Source organism: Macaca mulatta, chromosome 1, assembly GCF_049350105.2.
Source record: "Macaca mulatta isolate MMU2019108-1 chromosome 1, T2T-MMU8v2.0, whole genome shotgun sequence".
Taxonomy (NCBI): domain Eukaryota; kingdom Metazoa; phylum Chordata; class Mammalia; order Primates; family Cercopithecidae; genus Macaca; species Macaca mulatta.
This window is the reverse complement of record NC_133406.1, coordinates 200,566,965-200,589,453: the sequence shown is the minus strand read 5'-3', so window position 1 is coordinate 200,589,453 and position 22,489 is coordinate 200,566,965. Positions and strand designations below refer to the sequence as shown.

At 39.6% G+C, this 22,489-nt stretch overlaps 1 protein-coding gene across 5 annotated transcripts in view; it reads left to right on the top strand.

Moving 5' to 3' along the window:
• Positions 1–22,489, top strand: part of RLF (RLF zinc finger) — an 80,642-nt gene that overhangs the window by 24,878 nt on the left and 33,275 nt on the right. For 2 of the 5 annotated variants that reach the window (XM_015136456.3, XM_077962381.1), the window contains exons 2-5: positions 3,798–3,952; positions 5,497–5,578; positions 9,342–9,474; positions 15,927–16,129. In XM_015136456.3, the coding sequence (XP_014991942.3) occupies positions 3,798–3,952; positions 5,497–5,578; positions 9,342–9,474; positions 15,927–16,129 (573 nt within the window). Of the gene's footprint in view, positions 1–3,797; positions 3,953–5,496; positions 5,579–9,341; positions 9,475–15,442; positions 15,627–15,926; positions 16,130–22,489 lie in introns of those variants that run through there. The other 3 variants (XM_028835462.2, XM_077962390.1, XM_077962373.1) reach the window with 3 other exon arrangements.

The window sequence follows — 22,489 nt, the reverse complement described above, 5'->3', positions numbered from 1 at the left end:
GCTCAAGCCCGTAATCCCAGCACTTTGGGAGGCCGAGACGGGCGGATCACGAGGTCAGGAGATCGAGACCATCCTGGCTAACACGGTGAAACCCCGTCTCTACTAAAAAATACAAAAAACTAGCCGGGCGAGGTGGCGGGCGCCTGTAGTCCCAGCTACTCAGGAGGCTGAGGCAGGAGAATGGCGTAAACCCGGGAGGCGGAGCTTGCAGTGAGCTGAGATCCATCCACTGCACTGCAGCCTGGGCGACAGAGCGAGACTCCCTCTCAAAAAAAAAAAAAAAAAAAAAAAAAAAAAAAAGCTGGGCGCGGTGGCTCACGCCTGTAATCCCAGCACTTTGGGAGGCTAAGGCGGGTGGATCACGAGGTCAGGAGATTGAGACCATCCTGGCTAACACAGTGAAACCCCGTCTCTACTAAAAATACAAAAAAAAAAAAAAATTTAGCTAGGCGTGGTGGCGGGCGCCTGTAGTCCCAGCTACTTGGGAGGCTGAGGCAGGAGAATGATGTGAACCCGGGAGGTGGAGCTTGCAATGAGCCCGAGATCGCACCACTGCACTCCAGCCTGGGCCGACAGAGCAAGATACCGAATCAAAAAAAAGCAAAAACAAAAAAACAAAAAAACAAAGGCTGGGTGTGAGGTGGCTCTTACCTGTAGTTACCCCAGCATTTTGGGAGGCCAAGGCAGGCGGGTCACTTGAGGTCAAGAGTTCGAGACCAGCCTGGCCAACATGGTGTGAACCCCGTCTCTACTAAAAACAGAAAAATTAACCGGACCTGGTGACCCACAGTTCTAATCCCAGCTACTTGGGAGCCTGAGGTGGAAGGATCCGCTTGAATCTGGGAGGTGAAAGTTGCAGTGAGCCGAGATTGCACCACTGCACCCCAACCTGGGCAACAGAGTGAGACTTCATTTAAAAAAAAAAAAAAAAGCCTGGCCAGCCACAGTGGTTCATGCCTGTAGTCCCAGCTACTTGGGAGGGTGAAGTGGGAGGATCACCAGCAGTGATATAGTGAGACTCTATCTCAAAAAAATTAAAAAATAAAAAAAAGGGTGATAATGAAGATTGATTATTCCAGCCATTCTTCACATACCCGGAGTATGCTTATAATGGGTATAAGAGATCTCACTACTTAATTTGAACCAACACATGAGGGGGTAAAGATTTAGGAATATAAAAAGTGTAAATTAGTATAGAGCAAACTGGAAGTTCCTCAGAGTATTGAATCTTTGAAATTGTGTAACTTCTATAAGTCCTAGTGGAATGTCTGTCAGAAGCTATTAGATTGGTGGCAAGAGCATTCTAAGTGGACAGGTGGATTGTGGAAAGACTAACCCCATCTGTATGCACTCTGTCCTTCTCTTTGCATACTTTAGTTAGCAGTTGGTTAATTTGCATGTGTGGTTTTAGCCATCATGTTGTATTGACTCATTCTGAAAGCTCTGTGAGGATAGGCCACATGTCTGCCCGCCCCCACCGCATCTAGCACTTCATGTGTGATAATCTATTGAAAAATATTTGTCAAATGAATAAAATGGTGAATGTATTCAGCAGACATTTAGTGAGACTTGAGAATGTCCTGTGGGGGTGGTAGTGGGTAGAGGAGTGGTAGGGCTATAAAGATTGATAAGACATAATGTCTGACTTTAAGGAACATAAAATCTGGCACTAAATACAAATTTTTGAAACTCCTTAATTCTTAGATTAGCCAATGCAGACAGTAAGTAACTTATTGACCTAAACCAGAATTTTTTTGTAACATAGATTTTAATGATTATTATTATTTATTTATTTTTTTTGAGACAGAGTCTCACTCTGTTGCCAGACTGGAGTGCAGTGGCGCGATCTTGGCTCACTGCCTCACTGCAACCTCCGCCTCCCAGGTTCAAGTGATTCTCCTGCCTCAGCCTCCCAAGTAGCTAGGACTACAAGTGCACAGCACCACGCCCAGCTAATTTTTGTATTTTTAGAGACGGGGTTTCACCCATGTTGGCCAGGATGGTCTCGATCTCTTGACTTCGTGATCCACCCGCCTCGGCCTCCCGAAGTGCTGGGATTGCAAGCGTAAGCCACAGTGCCTGGCTGATTTTAATAAATTTCTTAAGGGAGATTAGGTGAAATCTTATTATATAACAGACACCCATTCTGCATTCTCTCTCTACTAATTCAGCTGGGAAGCAGGATTGCTTAGGAGTCAGTTTATAATGCTACTCATTTTTTTTATTTTATTAAAATTAGGGATTTGATTAAGTGATGACATGATGCTCTTCTGAAATTACAGAAGCGCATTTATCTAAAGTGACTGTGACAAAGTAGCAAGACACTTAATTGAGTAGGTGGGTATACTAAAAATAGCTCAACTGACTATAGTGATTCAGGTATGCAAAGATCAGATAATGCAATATATTAAGAGAACTTCTACTTTATATGGTATAATGGTCTAAGGTATATTTCCTTGTAAGTTGTTTCTCTCTTTTTTAAATTTTAAAGTAATCAAGATGATGCTAACAGTCAGTTACCAGAACTCATACAGGGGCCATTCGTGTGGAAACTAAAGCTGCAGAAAATCCAGCAGAATCCTGTGCTGCTGTTGTAGCTATTTGTAGTTCTTCAGGCAGAAAAATCAAAGACAGGAAGTTAGGAATCTTTGAAGACATTATTCTGGGGTAATGAATTCAGATAAGATGTATTTCACTCAAGTTAAAGCTGCCTTCTGAAAATAAGACTTGCCTATTGAAGTATCCCCAACCAAAAGCCTATTAGGAACTCCCTAGCCCTGTCAGACAGAATGTGTATTCCAGGGAGAATGTTGTATCCTGCTTATGTTAGGCTATAATACATACTTCAGGTCTTAACTAGATATACCAATTAAGCATAGACAAAACCTAATCAGTTGTCAGAAGGAAGATATATATGAACAAGAGAGAAAACAGCTCCATGGAACTCAGAAGGAGAGTCCCCAAACATGAATTTGGCAGTGGTTTTTCAACACTGTCCAGGGAGAACATAAGCCAGCTTTCCACCATCATTTGGACAAATTCTTAGTGATAGGACACACATAATCAGGCTTTATTTTGGTTTCATTTTCTTTTGGTTTAGATTCCATACTTGCCAGATAACTTCTCAGATGCCACAGTATGAGGAATAGGGTACCCTGTGTGGTAAGAGGACTATTCCCCCCATTGTAACCAGATAAACTGGTGTTGGCCTGTATGTTAATATTTTTCATAAACTTTACAAAAAATAAATATGTATTTTGTTGAGGATACAGGGCTAGTGAAAAATAAAAATACCAATATAACATTAACCTTTTACAAATTAGTTAGCATAAATTAGCCCTTGGAAGCCTAATCAATTCCATATGTACAGAAAATAAAAAAAGGATTTTATGGGACTGTAGTACTGAGAGTCATACTCAGGAATAATTCATCTCTTGTTGTAGAAGGCAGGGATCATAGTATTATTCTTATGTACCCAGTGCTTGGCACATGGTTGAAAACTCATTGAATTTTAGAGATGGCAACTCCAGAACTATAGTGAGAACAACTAGACATTTTATGGCTCTACTCTTAGAATTATTCTGACATCAAAAGAGTAGTTATGCCATTTCTTTAACTTAGCAGAAATAATTCATTAAGTGATGAAAATAGAATCTTCTAAACAAACCAGAGCCTTAAAAGGCAAATAAAAGGTATATGCATCTATTAGGAAAAAAATGGGAGAGCTATATGGTGCGTTTGAGGACAATCTGTTTCATTATTTTTGTTTGTAAATAATTTTTAATTTTATTTTGTAGACCTTATTGCAATATGCAAGCAACAAGAATGCGTCAGAACATATTGTGTATCTTCTGGAGGTATATCGACTTGCCATCCAAAGCTTTGCCAGTGCACGTCCATACTTAACTACTGAATGTGAAGATGTCCTCTTAGTGCTTGGCAGATTAGTACTGTAAGTTTAAGAACTTAAATCACTCTTAAAATTGAGTACCATTGGTCGTATTGTTTGCCTGGTTTCTCTTTACAGTGGCATCACATTTATTCTTCAGAGCACCATTAGAGTCATACCATTGAATGAAATTTCCTTTGTACTCACGTTGCCAGGAGATACAGTCCAAGTGAAGCTCCAGCCAAGCAACATCATCTTTAACTTGCCTCTAGAGTCTCTTCTCCTATTCAGGCTTGGAATCTGAGAATGATATATTTCTGTCCCTTAGGTATAGATTGATTTAAATGACAGAATACCTGGAAACTGGTAGTCTTTGAAGAACATCTTGGCAAAAACAACATGAAATTCTGCAATTTGATTATATTTGAACTAAGAATAATTTTATTAGCAAAAAATATCAGGGTACAGTATAAGATTACCATCCTAAGAAAGAGATCATGATTTAGGGTGGGCATGGTGGCACACGCCTGTAATCCCAGCACTTTGGGAGGAGGCTGAGGCATGAGAATCGCTTGAACCTGGGAGGTGGAGCTTGCAGTGAGCCAAGATGGCGCCAGTGCACTCCAGCCTGGGTGAGGGAGTGAGACTGTCTCAAAAAAAAAAAAAAAGAACATGATTTAGCTGTTGTTTTAATATTTAACTGCATAGTAGTAGACAAAATTACATCTTTATTGTAATTTTCATCTGCAAATTGAAAAGATACAACAGCTATTCAGTTTTAGCTGGGCATCACCTTGTTCAACTTATAGACTGTTTAGTGAGATGACTTCTAGTCTAGATGGTTTATTTTTTTTTTTTTTCTAGCTTCACCTGTTTTGCTTCCTATTCTCCAATGGCCCTGTATGGAAGACCAGCATTCCTGGTTTTATGATCCTATTTTTCCTTCTACCAAGTCTTAGTTTCTGTTTTACCTTTTGTAATCTCTAAGGAGTAAAGGATAATTCTGCAGGGTTTTAGAGAGGTGTTGATTTCTTGGTATTTTGAGTTGATCATTATTCAAGTTGTGCATTTCTTTTCTCAAAAAAAATCTTCCTGTTATTTCTTTTCTGTGTCTTCTGGATAATAGTTAGAAAAAGGAAACTCTTACGCTTGGTTTTTTCAGAGGTAAGGAAACGACTGCTAGTCTTCCTGTTTCCTCTGCAAGTGACAGAAACCTATAGATAACAGTTACATATATTTATCATTTTATCAGCTGAATTGACAGTAGTATGAGCTCCCATTTTTGTCTACTGGAATTAGAATTGTCCTATACGGGTGCCTCTTCACACCCAAATAAACAAAATAAAACTGCTTGGAATGTGATTTCTAAAGAGCTTATTATATTCTTACCAAATGTACTAAAGCAACAATGTAAATATAAAGCCTTGTGGTCTTTCTTTTTTCCTCCTTTTTAGATTGAACAGTCAGTATAACAACTCTGAAGAAAATTTTGAAGAGTAAAAACATTTAAAATAGTCTAAACAAATGTAAAATAGATTTTTAGTATTGCTGTCATACTCTAATTATTACTGTAACCACCTTTATATACTTACTCATTTTTATTGTAGGAGTTGTTTTGAATTACTGCTTTCAGTATCTGAAAGTGAACTGCCTTGTGAAGTCTGGTTACCATTCCTTCAGTCTCTGCAGGTGAGTTGATTTTAACTCAGAAAAATTTTCTGTATCCAAGACACCTGATTAATTACTCCTAGCAAACTAAAATTAAAACCTTAGAACAAAAACAAAACTTATTATATATTGGTATTAAGTTCATCAAATGACAAAAAGGCCCGTCACTTGAAGGGGATGTATTAAAAATGGTTTTTTTTCATTTGGTTTTGTTTGCCTCGACATAGTTAGAAATCAACAGAAAAGTTTCATTATTCAAACAAAGTTTACACAGCATAAAGCTATCAAAATCATACACGATTATTAAGGAACAATATTTGGATCCTTCATAGCATACTTATTGGTAACCTTCAATGTACAAAACACTATTTCATTACATCTAAGGTTCACCTTTTTCTTCCTAACACCTTAAGAATTGTACCCGGCTGGGTGTGGTGGCTCACGGCTGTAATCCCAACACTTTGTGAGGCCAAGGCAGGCGGATCACTTGAGGTCAGGAGTTTGCAACCAGTCTGGCCAACATGCTGAAACCCTGTCTCTACTAGAAAATACAAATATTAGCCAGGCATGGTGGTGGGCGCCTGTAATCCCAGCTACTTGGGAGGCTGAGGCAGGAGAATCACTTGAACCCAGGAGGCAGAGGCTGCAGTGAGCCAAGATCGTGCCGGTGCACTCCAGCCTGAGCAACAAAGTGAGACTCCATCTCAAAAAAAAAAAAAAAAAAGCATAATAAATAATAGACTGGGCATGGTCTATGGACTATAGTCCCAGCCACTCAGGAGGCTGAGGCAAGAGAATCTCTTGAGCCCAGAAGTCGGAGGCTGCAGTGAGATACGATCACATCACTGCACTCCAGCCTGGGTGACAGGGCTCATCTCTAAAATAATAGGACTCATCTCTAAAAATAAATGCATTCTGTCATTCATTTATTGATCACTAATTATGTACCAATCACTGCTTTATACTACATGTTACTCGTTTTATATCTTCTAATCAAATTACAAACCTTATAGTGTGAGGATTATTTGAATCTCCATTTACAAATGGGGAGACAGGTGAAGAGAGGTTAATTAGCTTGGCCAAAGTTACACACAGATTTCAAACCCTGAGCTTACTTTGTTAACCACTTCCTCGAGGACACAGCTTAGACCTGTTGTAGCAGCTTAGACCTGTTTCATGTAGGCACAAATAAAGACATGCATATTAACAGACACACTTCATTATCTGAACATTTCTTTCCTCTGGAATGCGTAACCCAAAATGAAATGATATAATGTTCTCTTTAGTGAGAAGAGGATTCTTCGTCATGTTCTTGGCCTATTTAAATCCCTGTAATGCAGTCCTAATAGCTCACATATCTGTACAGCTGCTAAAATCATCTTTCATGCGTAGCACTTTGATTTTTGTCACTCTGTGTTCTGAAGCCTGCCAGTTGTTTTGTTCTGGCATATGGCATTCTAGAAGGGCAAATCCTAATTAGGACTATTACTACTATATTAATACTGTTCCAGTATCCCATATCTCAAATGCTTGGGAGTATTTTGGATTTTGGAATATTTGCATTATACTTAGTAGTTCAGCATCCCTAATCTGAAAATCCAAAATGCTCCAGTGAGCATTTCTTTTGAGCATTGTGTTGATGCTTAGAAAGTTTTGGATTTGGGGAAAATTTTGGATTTCAGATTTTTGGATTAGGGATACTCATCCTCTATCCTTTTTAGAGAGAAATCTCTCACATTGCTTTATTCTTTTCTTAGATAGCTTGCTTGAATAAAATAGTTGCCTCTTTTTCCACTTTTCAGCTTAAAAGTGTGTAAGCTTTTTCAGGTTTATCAGATGTGTAGGATATATTTTTTAACATGTGTTCAGTAAATAAATGTAGTGGGGGTACAAATAAATGTTAAGACATGATCCCTGTTGAAATCCAAAAGATAAAAAACCCTTAATTTTTCCTATTTTATATTATAAATGGACAAGGCAGCAAATGCAGATGGGGGAGACTTTATATCTTGTAGTTTTCACTTGAGTGAATACTAAACTATATTCTTAGGCCTGTGAACATTTTTGGCTTATAGTTTCCAAAGAAATGTTGACATAAATGGAAGCTTACGTTGCTAGAGAATTTCAGCAGTTTAAAATAAGGGAAACAAGAATTTTAGAACATGGGAACAAGCTCATCATAATCAATAATCCTCAGTAGTAATAGAGGACAGTGAGACATATACGTCATCATTTATACTGAATTAATTTTCTGACTCCTTTTCCCTCACACTTGAACTTTAATGAACAAACTATTGGTAAATACATTTTGTTTGTTTGCTGAGCTAATAACTTAGATTTTAGAGTCACCTATCATTTAAATAGCAAGTTTTTAGACGAATTTAAGCAATTATTTAACGATTTGTGTCACTAATAGTCCTGTAATTCCTGTTAGAGGAATAGGCAGCTTGTGTGAATACTACAGAATTCTTTAAAAGAAAGCAGCACTGGTGGCTTTAAAATAATTAAATCAACGGACACAGTGGCTCATGCCTTTATTCCCAACACTTTGGGAGTCTGAGGCAGGTGGATCACCTGAGGTCAGGAGTTCAAGACCAGCCTAGGCCAACGTGGCGAAACCTCGTCTCTACTGAAAATACAAAAATTAGCCAGGTGTGGTGGCAGGTGCCTGTAATCTCAGGTACTTGGGAGGTTTAGGTAGGAGAATCGCTTAAACCTGGGAGGCAGAGGTTGCAGTGAGCCGAAATCACGCTATTGCACTCCATCTTGGGCAAAAAGAGCGAAATTCTATCTCCAAAGGAAACAAACAAACAAAAAAACAAAAACTCCAAATATCCAACAGTAATGCAAGGACCTATCTTGAATTGTTGTGATAATTTTACCAGGGAGGAATTCAGGAAAACATTTTAAAGGCACTCTTTTACTTAGTGAAAACATCCTAGTTATTTATTTGTTTATTTTTGAGACGGAGTCTTGTTCTGTCACCCAGGCTGGAGTGCAGTGGCACAATCATGGCTCACTGCAACCTCCGCCTCGCAGGCTCAAGTGATTCTCCTGCCTCAGCCTCCCGAATAGCTGGAACTATAGGCTGGCACCACCACGCCTGGCTAATTTTTTGTATTTTTAGTAGAGACAGAGTTTTGTCATGTTGGCCACACTGGTCTTGAACTCCTGACCTCAGGTGATCCACCCACCTCGGCCTCCCAAAGTGCTAGGATCACAGGCATGAGCCACTGTGCCTGGCCCCATCCTAGTTTTTTTTTTTTTTTTTTTTTTTTTTTTTAAAAAAAAAAACAGCAACAGAGGCTGGACGCGGTGGCTCACGCCTGTAATCCCAGCACTTTGGGAGGCCGAGGCGGGTGGATCACGAGGTCAGGAGTTCAAGACCAGTCTGGCCAAGATGGTGAAACCCTGTCTCTACTAAAAATACAAAAATTAGCTGGGCGTGGTGGCAGACGCCTGTAATTCCAGCTACTCGGGAGGCTGAGGTAGGATAATTACTTGAACCCAGGGGGTGGAGGTTGCAGTGAGCCAAGATCACACCACTGCACTCCAGCCTGGGTGACAGAGTAAGATTCTGTCTTTAAAAAAAAAAAAAAAAAAAAAAAAGCTGCAACAGAATTTCACAAGGCTTTAAGGATAGTCTTTTTGTTTTTGGTTACTTATTTTTAGGAAATCCAAAGTATAGATTCTTTCAGTTCTTAGGTGTATCAGATATGTTGAAAAGGCAAAACTAATTTTTATATTGTTAACTTATTTTCTGGGTATGCTGTTCTTGTTCTAGGAGTCACATGATGCATTATTGGAATTTGGGAATAATAACCTACAAATATTGGTTCATGTTACCAAGGAAGGGGTGTGGAAAAACCCAGTTCTTCTTAAAATTCTGTCTCAACAGCCAGTGGAAACAGAGGAAGGTAAGTCTTAAGACTATATTGGATAAGGATTTAGTTCTGAGAAAGTTGGAATTGATTATGGGTTAAAATTTTGGGAATTTCACTTGTGTATATATCTAGTCTTTCTGCTTTGAGCAGTAAAAATTAACCATTAGCATTTAATGTTTTGCTTAAGTAAGGATTCTTGCATTGTTAGATCGTTTTTGCACTCATTTTTAAATTTTGCGTTGAGTAACAATGTTCATACAAAGTTCCTGAGATAGAAATGAATAATCTGCTGTAATCTTTGGTGTGTGGTAGAGCTTTGCTTATACTTTTCTTGTTTTTTTTTTTTTTTTGAAACAGAGTTTTGCTCTGTCGCCCAGGCTGGAGTGCAGTGGCAGGATTTCGGCTCACTGCAACCTCCACCTCCTGGGTTCAAGCGATTCTCCTGCCTCAGCCTCCTGAGTAGCTGGGATTACAGGCGCGCGCCACCATGCCTGGCTAAGTTTTGTGTTTTTAGTAGAGATGGGGCTTCACCATGTTGGTCAGGTTGGTCTCGAACTCCTGACATTGTGATCCACCTGCCTTGGCCTCCCAAAGTGCTGGGATTATAGGCACAAGCCACTGTGCCCGGCCTGCTTATGTCTTTTTTATTGGCTGCAATAACCGAGGGCCGTGAAAAAAATTTCTTTTTTCTTCTATATATAGGAAATAATTGGAATTCATTGTTTTGGAGATGCAAAGAATGAAGTTTTGTTGTTTTTGTTTTGTTTTAATTTGAGACAAGGTTTCACTCTGCCACCCAGGCTGGAGTGGCACAATTATGGCTCACTGCAGTCTCTACCTTTCAGGCTCGAGCGATCCTCCTGCCTCTGCCTCACAAGTAACTGGGACTAAGGCATGCGCCACTGTGCACAGTTACTTTTTCTATTTTTTGTGGATATGGGGGTCTTACTATGTTGCCTAGGCTGATCTTGAACTCCTAAGCTCAAGAGATTCTTCTGCCTTAGCCTCCCAAAGTGCTGGGATTACAGGCATGAACCACCATACCCGGCCAGAATGAAATTTTTTATTTGCAAAATTGTCAGTTGAAGACCAGAAAAATTATGGATTTGAATTGATACTTGCATTTTAGGTACGCAAAATATTTTGTTTGATATAGCCAACAATTGTAACTTCATTTCCGTCAAGTTAGTGGAAAGTTCAAAGGATTACACTCTGTTAAGTACATTTTTTGCTATAAAAACAGATTTTAGAATAATTATTACACATTTTGAGATATCTTTAGGTCTTAGAAGTAGCCATTTGATTGTTGATCCTTTAAAATATCCCAGTTAGCTTATCCATTCACCCAGCTTGAGCACCTACCATATACATGGTGTTTGGACCTCTCTGTATAGTGAGAAGATGGGCATAAAGGCACTTAGATTTTTTCTTGCTCCGTTTCCTCTGATCATTCTAGTACTTACCAGTTGCACTGACAAGAAAAAAAAAATAAGGAAAAGAGCTGTTAAGTAGAAAAAGATTGTTATTTATTGTTTTCCGTTGAGGTCCTCAATAAACGGCATCCCTTTATAAATGTAGATAGATGGAGGCTAAAATAACACCTTTGTTATTGACAAAAGCTGTTAGAGCCAGGTAATTTCAGAAACATCCCAGAATTGGGCAGATTCCTATCCAGATAAGTCTTTGACTGGGGCGGAGGAGATTGCATGTTTTGTGCAGGCAGGCCCAAGCCCAAGAGGGAAAAAGGGTGGGGTTGAGTTAAACATCCTTAGTGTATTTTCCCCTGATAATACTAATCAACTATGTCACCCCACCTCTGGAGTTAACAGTAATTAATCATTTTTAACATAGAAAAAACATCAGTAAATGGGGAGAAGCATTGCTTACCTAACATTCTTGGTATCTTGTCTATTCAGTAAATATTAATTAAGCACCCACTATCTTTTTTTTTTTTTTTTTTTTTTTTTTGAGACAGAGTCTCGCTTAGTCGCCCAGGCTGGAGTGCAGTGGCGCGATCTCGGCTCACTGCAAGCTCCGCCTCCCGGGTTCACGCCATTCTCCTGCCTCAGCCTCCCGAGTAGCTGGGACTACAGGCGCCCGCCGCCTCGCCCGGCTAATTTTTTGCATTTTTAGTAGAGACGGGGTTTCACAGTGTTAGCTAGGATGGTCTCGATCTCCTGACCTTGTGATCCGCCCGCCTCGGCCTCCCAAAGTGCTGGGATTACAGGCGTGAGCCACCGCGCCCGGCCGCACCCACTATCTTTAAGACGCTGAATAGGTACATGATAACCTCCATATCTAAGGAATTATGTTGAGGACCACAGTATAAGTGGGAGGTAACATGTAGCCTGCCTCCTTTCACAGTTGACCCTTAATCTAATTTTGGGTCAAAAGATTAAAAAGCTTTCTTTCTATCTCTGCTGCCCCTGCAGGCCAGATATTTAACATATTTGATACCAAAAAGCAGTGATGTTCATATCACTGATTGTCTTCTGTAATAAGTGCCAATTGTTGATACTTTTACCTGACATTCATGTGACATGATTAGTAAAGACGCCATGGAAGAGCTGTTTTTCTTTTTTTTTTTGAGATGGAGTTTCATTTTTGTTACCTAGGCTGGAGTGAAATGGCGCGATCTCAGCTCACCGCAACCTCCGCCTCGGGGTTTAAGCAATTCTCCTGCCTTAGCCTCCTGAATAGCTGGGATTACAGGCATGTGCCACCATGCCCAGCTAATTTTGTATTTTTAGTAGAGACGGGGTTTCTCCATGTTGGTCAGGCTGATCTTGAACTCCTGACCTCAGGTGATCTGGCCTCAGCTTCCCAAAGTGCTGGAATTGGCAGGCGTGAGCCACCGCACCCGGCCTCTTTTTTTTTTTTTTTTTTTTTCTAAAGACGAGTTTCGCTCTTGTTGCCCAGGCTAGAGTACAATGGCATGATCCTGGCTCACTGCAACCTCCACCTCCTGGGTTCAAGTGATTCTCCTGCCTCAGCCTCCCAAGTAGCTGGGATTACAGGCATGTGCCACCACACCCGGCTAATTTTTTGTCTTTAGTAGAGATGAGTTTTCACCATGTTGGTCAGGCTGGTCTCGAACTCCTGACCGCAGATGATCCATCTGCCTCAGCCTCCCAAAGTGCTGTGATTACAGGTGTGCACCACCGTGCCTGGCAGAACTGTTTTTCAACTGGATCTTAAGTGTTACTCTTTTTACATAATGAAGTATATAGTATAAGATGAAGTGTCATGATGTCTGCACCTTTCTTTTAAATGGTTCTGAAAAAGAGAAGGCAAAGAAATATGGCAAACCAGTTCAATTGTTAAATTTGGATGGAAGGGAGGGTATAAAAACTAAAACAAATTTTTTTATAGAAATGTTTGAAGAAATGAGATACAGAAAAGATTATGATTGGGAGACATTGTTTTAAATATTGAAGCATATGGTAGATTTCCTTTCAATAAAGAAATTTAAAGATTGATATCTTCAAGTGATTTGTAAAATACAAGATTGAGCTATATGTTAAAATTGATTTAGCAGCAGTTTAACTATAGTTATAATTATTGAATAAAATAGCTTACTGCATGGAAAATAATAGTATAGTTTTCAGAGTGCCTGCTCTGTGTTGGGCACTGTATTTGTGCTTTCATATCTCATTTAATCCATGAAACAGGTAAGAGATTACACATACCCAAGACCACGTAGTTAAAATTGTGGAGGCAGAATTTGAGCCCAGGTGAGATGACGTTAAAACATTTTTGATTGGAGAGTGATGACCCTTCGGTTGCTAAGTGCATGGTTTAATTAAACATCTGTAATATACAAGGCCTTGTGCACTAAGCTGTAGGGAATACAAAGGCTAACGAGACATGGTATTTGTTCACAAATTGCTGACAGTGTAATAAAGGAGATATCAGAGACAATAGTAAGTACTATTGAACATTTACTCTATGTCTGGCCTTGTGGTGAGTCTTATCTGCATCTTTAGTATTTCTTTAATTTGTTCATCCATGTGAGATGGATATAACTAACCTTTTTACAGATGAAGAAACTTGAGTCTCAGAGAGTTCAGTTAATTTGTCCAAGGGTCTCACAGCTATGTGTCAGAATCAGGTTTCAACCTCAGATCAGTGATTATAAAGCCTGAAATGTTAACCTTTGTACACTATAATCCCTTATCACTGTTCTTAGAGAAAACTAAATGTGGGGAAAGAAGTAAAATGCTGTGGGAATTTGTAAGGTGATAAGTTGTATAGGTAATACGCCTGTTATCAGGTACGTTGCTTCCTGTGGGATTTGCAGAATTGCTTACAACCTCATATGGCAGATAAATAGAGCAGAATCTGATGTTAGGCAGAATAGGATATAGGGGAGACATGACAGGAAATAATAGGCATGAATTAGATTGGAGATGATTAGAAAAGAATTGCTAGGACATAATAACTAAGTTGATTTCCTTGAGGAAAGGAAGTATCAAGGAAGGATAATGCCAAAATTTTATTGTTGTATAATTGAGAGAATATCATTGCTGAAAATAGAAGTAAGGAATAAGGAGCTATGTGAGTGAAGGGTATGATTGTGAGTTCATCTTGTGGAATTTAGTAACTGTTGGACGAAAATGGAAAGTCCAAGTGATTGTGACCTGTTTTCCCTCCATGCTTTTTGACCTTGGCTACGTATTAGAGTATCTGTGGGATTTAAAACCAAAAAACATACATCCCAAGGTCCAGACTCCACTTGCTAAATCATAATCTCCAGAGTTGGAGCTCTGGAATCCAGAACTTTTTGAAGTGCCTTAGGAAATGGGCACTTACATATTGCTGATGGGAATATAAATTGGTTCAATTTTTGAAGACCAATTTGGCAGTATGAGTCAGTATTACAAGTGAACAGAGCCTTTAGCAATTCCGCATCTAGGAATTTGTTCTGTAGATTTATTCACATGTTTCAGATGACCTATATATAGGGTTGTAAGTCGCAGCATTATTGATGATTGACAGAGATTGGAAATAGCCTGCAAGTGTATCAGTAGGGGATTGGTTAAATATAGTACATCCATACCACTGAATGCTATTCAGTTGTTAAAAATAAGAAGGTAGCTCTAACTGTACAGATGATAGAGTAACCTGTATTATATATTAAGTGGCAAAAGAAAATGTTTTCCATACTCAGAATATTTCTGGAAGGAAAAACAAGAAATTGGAAACTTGTTGTTTCTCGGGGTGGGAAACCAGAGCACTGGGGTCAGGGTAGGAGGGAGAAAAACTTTAACTGTATAGCTTTTTGTGTCCTTTTGAAATCTGTGATTATATCTATATTTTTTCTTTATTTTTTTTAAAGGATAATTTTACGATTGATTCTGATATGTAGTTAAAATTGGGCCAGTCATTTATCCTTAGTATAAACCATTGCTACTCTAGACAGACAGACAGACAGACACACACACACACACACACACCCCATCTGGGAGCTTGTTAGAAAAGCAAAATTTCAGGTCCCAGACCTAGTAAATCAGAATCTGCATTTTAATAAGCTCCCCAGGTGACCCAGAAGGCACTTTCAAGTCTGAGAGATACTGTGTTAGATTAACCACCTAAAGCAGTTTGTTTACTCACCACTTGGCTTGACATGCAATATTCTCACCTCTATTCTTTAAGTAATATTATGTAGTGATGTCACATTCTTGTTGGATATTTACTATTCGAAAATTGAGGGCTCATGCAGAGCACTGTTCAGTCAATGCCAAGTGCCTAATATTCAGTATGGCTCAGAAGTACGGAAGTACAGAAGTACTGAGCTTCAGTACTTCTGAAGCTTTCAGAGTAGCATTTTCCAAAGTGTGTACTAAACCAGGAACACATGTTTTACAGGTTACTAATATGTATAAAAGGGTTCTCTGGTCAAATCAGTTTGGGAAACATTGGGTTTTTAAATAAAAGTGAACAGTTTTCTTTATTGCAGGACTGTTCAGAGATTTGACCAAGGAATCCTTTTTTTTTCTAGGACTATCTCTCAGGTCTTTTGGTCGGTGGAACACACTTTGAGAAATGCCTGGTTTAGAGGAAAGAGCACCACTGGCTTTGGAATCCTTGGCAAGTTACCTAACTTCTGTGAATGTTAATTTTCCTAACCTTAGACTGGGGATAATAATACTTGCCTTGGTGGTGGTGTGAAGAATAAATGAAAGGTATATAAAAATATGCAGCTTAAAACTTGATGTCTCATAAGCATTCAGTTGATAGTTGTTAATATTACATAGGTTACTTGCTTCATTTCTTGCATTTATGCTTATAGTTCATTTCACTATTTCTTAATTTTCCTCTCATCTCTGTTAGATGAATATTGAGACCAGAATAAACTTCCCATTTATATAAACTAAATTTTTATTAACTAAAAATCAAATAAAAAGATCTGAAATGTTCATCTTAACAAATCTGACATGTTATGTGGTATGTTGTCAAACTGTTTTATTTTTCATTTTTTCTAGTCAATAAATTGATTGCACAAGAAGGACCTTCCTTTCTGCAAATGCGAATAAAACATTTGTTGAAATCTAACTGCATCCCCCAGGCTACTGCTTTATCAAAACTATGTGCAGAATCTAAAGAAATTTCAAATGTGTCATCTTTTCAGCAAGCGTACATCACATGTTTATGTTCTATGCTGCCTAATGAAGATGCTATTAAGGAGGTGAGTAAATAATTGTCATCATTCAAACTTGGTATTAATTTAATAGATTTTTATATATATGTATATTGCATAGTTTATTTTTTCCCTTTAGAATGAAAACCAAGATTCATTTTTTTCAGGCTACCAAAATGTACGATTTTAATCGTATATTTAACTGCTCAACAGATAGAATGTAGTATTTTAGAGTAGATTTGAAAAGTAGATAAGAATATACAAAGGGATGTTTACTTGTTTGGATGATGATTTGCTGTGAAATCTTTAAATGTGAAAGTTGTTTTTTCTTTTTAAAGTAATGATGTCTCCACGTTTGGGGAATGCAGAAGTTGTTTAATTGTGGCATCAAAGTATAAACTAAAGAAAATGGCACTTAATTTTAGCTTAAGTTGCTTTATACATTTAATTTTGTAAGCAGAAAAGTATAGGACTCTAGAGTCCATGACTACAACCTGGACAATTAAGTGGCCAAACTGGATACCATGGAAAATAAGGGTTGAGTCTTTTTTTTTTTTTTTTGAGACAAGGTCTCATTCTGTCACCCAGGCAGGAGTGCAGTGGTGCAATTTCGGCTCACTGCAACCTCTGCCTCCCGGGTTCAAGTGATTCTTGTGCCGCAGCCTCCCAAGTAGCTCAGACTACAGGCACGCGCCACCATGCCTGGCTAATTTTTGTACTTTTTAGTAGAGACAGGATTTCGCCATGTTGGCCAAGCTGGTCTTGAACTCCTGACTTCAGCTGATCCACCTGCTGCAGCTTGTACTACTAAAAGTTCAAAAATTAGCCAGGCATGGTGGTGGGCACCTGTAATCCCAGCCACTTGGGAGGCTGAGGCAGGAAAATCGCTTGAACCCAGGAGGCGGAGGTTGCAGTGCATCGAGATCGTGCCACTGCACTCCAACCTGGGTGACAAGAGCGAGACTCCGTCTCAAAAAAAAAAAAAAAAAAAAAACCCCAAAAAACATAAAACAGCTATTTTATCCATCAGATTGCATCCTTTAAAAAAAAAAAAAACAACCTGAATTATTGTTTTTCTTAAATTTGGAGTTAGACTTTTCTAATGGTTTTTGACATACAGAAAAAAACTAGAGATTTTTAAACATCATCTACTTTTAATCTTCTTATCTGCCATTCAATTCTGACATGGATTCTTACTCTGAACTGAAATTTTTTATTAGATGTAGGAGTCCCAAGGATCTGGTTTTATGCTGTAGTAATTTCTGAAACTTTTTCTTGTGGTATCTTACTCTCCAAATACCATTATCTATCTTTCTACCTTACTCCCTTTAATATACAGACTCTGCCAGGATCAATCAAGATCTGTTGATCTTGTCCCCTTTTCATTCTCCCTTATCCCCCGATGTATTCACTTCCCTACTTAGCTCTGCTTTGTCATTGTCAGATCATCGTTATCACTCCCTTACCGTGTACTCTCAGGTCCTCTGCTGGTCGGTCTCTCTTTTTTTTTTTTTTTTTTGACAGAGTCTTGCTCTGTTGCCCAAGCTGGAGTGTAGTGGTGCGATCTCGGCTCCTGAGTTCAAGCAATTCTCCTGCCTCAACCTCCTGAATAGCTGGGATTACAGTCGCCCACCACCTCGCCTGGCTAATTTTTTCGTATTTTTGTAGAGACGGGGTTTCACCATCTTGGCCAGGCTGGTCTCGAACTCCTGACCTCATGATCCACCTGCCTCAGCCTCCCAAAGTCCTGGAATTACAGGCGTGAGCCACTACTCCTGGCCACTGGTCTCTCTCTTAATTGTACTTGTTTGACTACCAGTATCCTGATTATCCCTAAATCTTCACCTACTCTTTATGTGTTTACCTGCACTCATGGGGCCAAACTTACGTGGAGAAAAATCTGCCAGCTAATTTTACTCCAGGCTAGAGTGTGGTGGCACAAACACTGCTCACTGCAGCCTCAAAATCCTGGGCTCAGGTGATCTTCCCACCTCAGCCCCTGGAGTAGCTAGGACCACAGAAACATGCCACCATGCCCGGCTAATTTTTTTTTTTTTTTTTTGAGAGACAGGGTCTTGCCATGTTGCCCAGGCTGGTCTCGAACCCCCAGGGTCAAACAATCTGCCCATCTCAGCCTCCCAAAGTGCTGGGATTATGTGTGAGCCACTGTGCCCAGCCTGTATTTCTTTATCCCATTCATTCTCCCACTCTTAGATAGTTGCATAGTTTTTTCTTACTCTTCAAAACTATACTATAACACTTTCTGCCCTGTTTCACTCTCTGTTGTTGAACTTAACTCCCTATTTCTCTGAAAAAAACGAAGCGCTGAGAAGATAAATAAGAGAATTTTCATAAGCTCTGTCTCTGAAACATCTTTTCATCTACCAGCATCTGTGAATGCTATAGATGAATCTTCTCTTCTGTTACTAGAGATAAATTATATCTGTTCTCCTAGCTAAGGCCAGCCTCCTTCACTTCTGTATTTCAATTGATGTTGTCTCCCTTAAGGATAATGCTACAGCAGTTCTCCTTTTCTCTATTACATCATCGATTTCCCCATCTCTGTTATAACCACCCCATTGGCATTTATGCTATTATTTATTCTGTCCTTAAAAAAGAGCCCTTCGTAGATCCAGAGGTGGTGGCTCATGCCTGTAATCCCAGCACTTTGGGAGGCCGAGGCAGCACTTTGGGAGGCCGAGGCACAAGAATTGCTTGAGCCCAGGAGGCAGAGACTGCAGTGAGCTGAGATGGCGCCACTGCACTCCAGCCTGGGCAACAGAACAACAGAGCGCGACTCTGTCTTCAAAAAAATAAAATAAAAATAACGCTGCTTTAAATCCTGTTTCTACTTTTAGCTACTGCCCCATTTCCTTCTGGCTTTTTAAGCATAACTTCCTAACAAATTGTCTTAATTTACTATCGAACATTTTTCTTCTTCTTTCTTTCTTCTTTTTTTTGAGACGGAGTCTTGCTCTGTCACCCAGGCTGGAGTGCAGTGGCACAATCTCAGCTCACTGCAAGCTCCGCCTCCTGGGTTCATGTCATTCTCCTGCCTCAGGCTCCCGAGTAGCTGGGACTACAGGCACCCGCCACCATGCCCGGCTAATTTTTTTTGTATTTTTAGTAGAGACGGGGTTTCACCGTGTTAGCCAGAATGGTCTCAATCTCCTGACCTCGTGATCTGGCCCGCCTCGGCTTCCCAAGTGCTGGCATTACGGGCGCGAGCCACGGCGCCTGGCCTATTCTTCTTTCAAGACATTCTAATATGACCTTTGCCCCGGCAGTATACCATATCACTAAATCTAATGATGACTTTCAGTTTTCTGGCTACCTCATTGATTACTCCTTCTCAGTTCTACTTTGCTGTCTAATGAGTACATGTTTCAGTACCCAACGACTGTGTCACTGGGTCTTCTCTTTTTACACTTAACTAGGCTTATTTCCTTCATCTTTGGCTTTAAATACCATGTATGGTCTGAATCCCAAAAGTTTTCTCTCCGGCCCTATTCCCTCCTCCAAACTCCAGACCCATATCCAATTGCCTAATTACCATCTCTACTTATAGAGCTAATATCTCAAATTTAACATGTCCATAACTAAGCTCTTGGTATTCCTGATATGTGGACTTTGCTTTTATGAGGGTTTTTTTTAAGTCCTCACTATGTGTTTAGCACCTAGCTAAATGCTTTATATATTTTGCTACATTTAATCAGCACAGTAGCTCTGAGGTAGCTCCATTTTATTGATGAGGAAAGTCAGGCTCACATTAGGTTGTATGCTTCAAGGTTACAAAGCTAAAGTGGTTAAGCTGGGATTCAAACCTGAGTTTGGTGTACTACCAGTAATATTAAAGACATAGGATAAGGAATATTATTCTTGTTGGTATTTACCTTAGGGTTTATATGCCAAATGCTGTGTTAGGCATTGGGGTTCAAAGATGAATGCAGAAGCCTCTGGACTGGCATACTTGGTTTTACTGTTGGCCTCTACATTTTATCTTGAAAATAGCCAGAATAATCTCTCTAAAACTTGTCATACCATGCCACTCCTCTGCACAAAATTATCTAATAGCTTTCCATCTTCCTCAAAATAAATTCAGAATTCTTTATTCTATGTGCCATGGCCCCTGGCTACTTTTGTAACGTTTTCTGACCTTATCTTGTTATCTTAGTGCCCACTGCTCCCCAGCCACCTTGTCTTTGCTGTTGTTTGAAGAAGCCAAGCCAAGCATGTTCCTGTCTTCGAGCTTTGTGCTTGCTTTTTCCTCTGACCAGAATTCCCTTCCACAAGATAATTTGAATGACTTACTCCCTTACCTCGTGTCTGCTCTAAATATTCTCTTGTCTGTTCAATATTACCATATCAGAGAGGCCTTCCTCGCTGTCTCATCTAAAATATTACCCTATCCCCCACTCTGCCCTAAGTATCTGCTGTCATTATTATATACTAACCCATTTAAAATGACCCCATCACTGTCTTTCTACCTATTTGTATTTTCTTTGTAGTACACATTACTATTTCTACTAGGCATTATATTTGATTATTCAGTATTTCCTCCCACTAGATTGTAAATTCCGTAAGGACAGGAACATAGGTTGTTTACTGGTATATCCCTATATTCTAGAAGAATGCTTAGCCATGTAGGCACTCATTACTTACTGAATGAATTAATGAAAAGTATAGCCTCATCCCTTGATCTTTTGTTACTAGGATTTCTAGCTTTATTACCTGAGTTATGACCAGAATGTCAAAGCTGGAACATTCCACTCATGCTTTGTAAGTTTTTAAACTTTGCTTGGAGGTCTTTTTGAATTTTAAAATTATGATTTTATATTTCTCTCAGCTTTATTTTATTTTGAAATATACTTATGCTATCTGTATATTTATAAAAATGTGAACCAAGATGAAACCAAATATAGTGTTGTGATTCAGATTTCTGTATGGGTTGATTGCATCCTGGATCAGTGCTTGGGTCAGTAGTTATTTCAAATGGCTAAGACCCCCCGCTGTGGCCCAGCTCATATCTCCCCACTGTGAGAATCTTTTATCAGATTTTTTTGTTGAAAAATTTTTTTTGAACACAGTCTCCGTCGCCCAGACTGGAGTGCAGTGGTGTGATCTCGGCTCACTGCAGCCTCCACCTCCCGAGTTCATGCAATTCTCCTGCCTCAACCACCTGAGTAGCTGGGATTACAGACATGTGCCACTACACCTAGCTAATTTTTGTATTTTTAGTAGAGACAGGGTTTTGCCACATTGCCCAGGCTGGTCTCCAACTCCTGACCTCAAGCGATCTGCCCGCCTCAGCCTCCTGAAGTGCTGGGATTATAGGCATAAGCCACCACGCCCGGCCCCTTGTTGAGATTTAAGATGTACTTATATCTAAGGTACTTCCCAGTGGCCAAAATACTGACTCCAGAAATTCCTGATTCTGTCCTGGCTCCTAGTAGTCTTTGCATTTCTGTCAACTAACTTATTTTTTCAAGTGCTCACAGACTTTATTCTGGGATGGATATTGGGTTAGCAACATTCCATTTGGAAGCACTGTGACCTGGACTTTGAGATTTAGTAGTAGCGTGAATCTGAGAGGATTGTCTAGGCAGGGAAAATATAGAAAGAGACAGAATGCTAGTCATCTTTGTTTTAGGGAATGACCCTAGACAGGAGCACAGATACGGGATGCTGAGATGAAACAGCCAGTTGGTGGCTATGAAGTGGATAACATGTAGTTTCCTCAAATGGGAATTGAAGCTATGACCTAGGGCCTCATTAACAAATGTTCTAATTTGTTAGACTTTCTGGTGATAAAGAAATCAAAGGATAAAATGCTTTGCATTGCCTGTCTTTTCAGACTTTCCACTTGAACCTTAAATATAACTGCAGAAAACATTTATTGCTCACTTGTCTATTCCAAGCACTGTTCTGTGTGCCTTAAATGTGTTAGTATCTAATCCTTATAAAAATCTATTAATTTAGGCCAGGCATGGTGGTTCATGCCTGTAATCCCAGCACTTTGGGATGCTGAGGAGGGAGGATTGCGTGATGCCAAGAGTTCAAGACCAGCCTGGGCAACATGGTGAAACCCCATCTCTACCAAAAAAAAAAAAAAAAAAAAAAAAGCAGAAATTAGCTGGGTGTGGTGGCATGTGCCTGTAGTCCTAGCTACTTGGGAGGCTGACGTGGGAGGATTGCTTGAGCTCTGGAGGTGCAGGTTGCAGTGAGCTGAAATTGCACCACTGCACTCCAGCCTGGATGACAGAATAAGACCTTATCTCAAAAACAAACAAACAAAAAAACTATGAATTTTATAGAAATTAACTGAGGCTCTGAAAGATGATATTACTGGCCCATAGTAGTAAGATGTCCAGTAAGTGGTGGGCCCAGGGTTTAAATCCAAGGTGATCT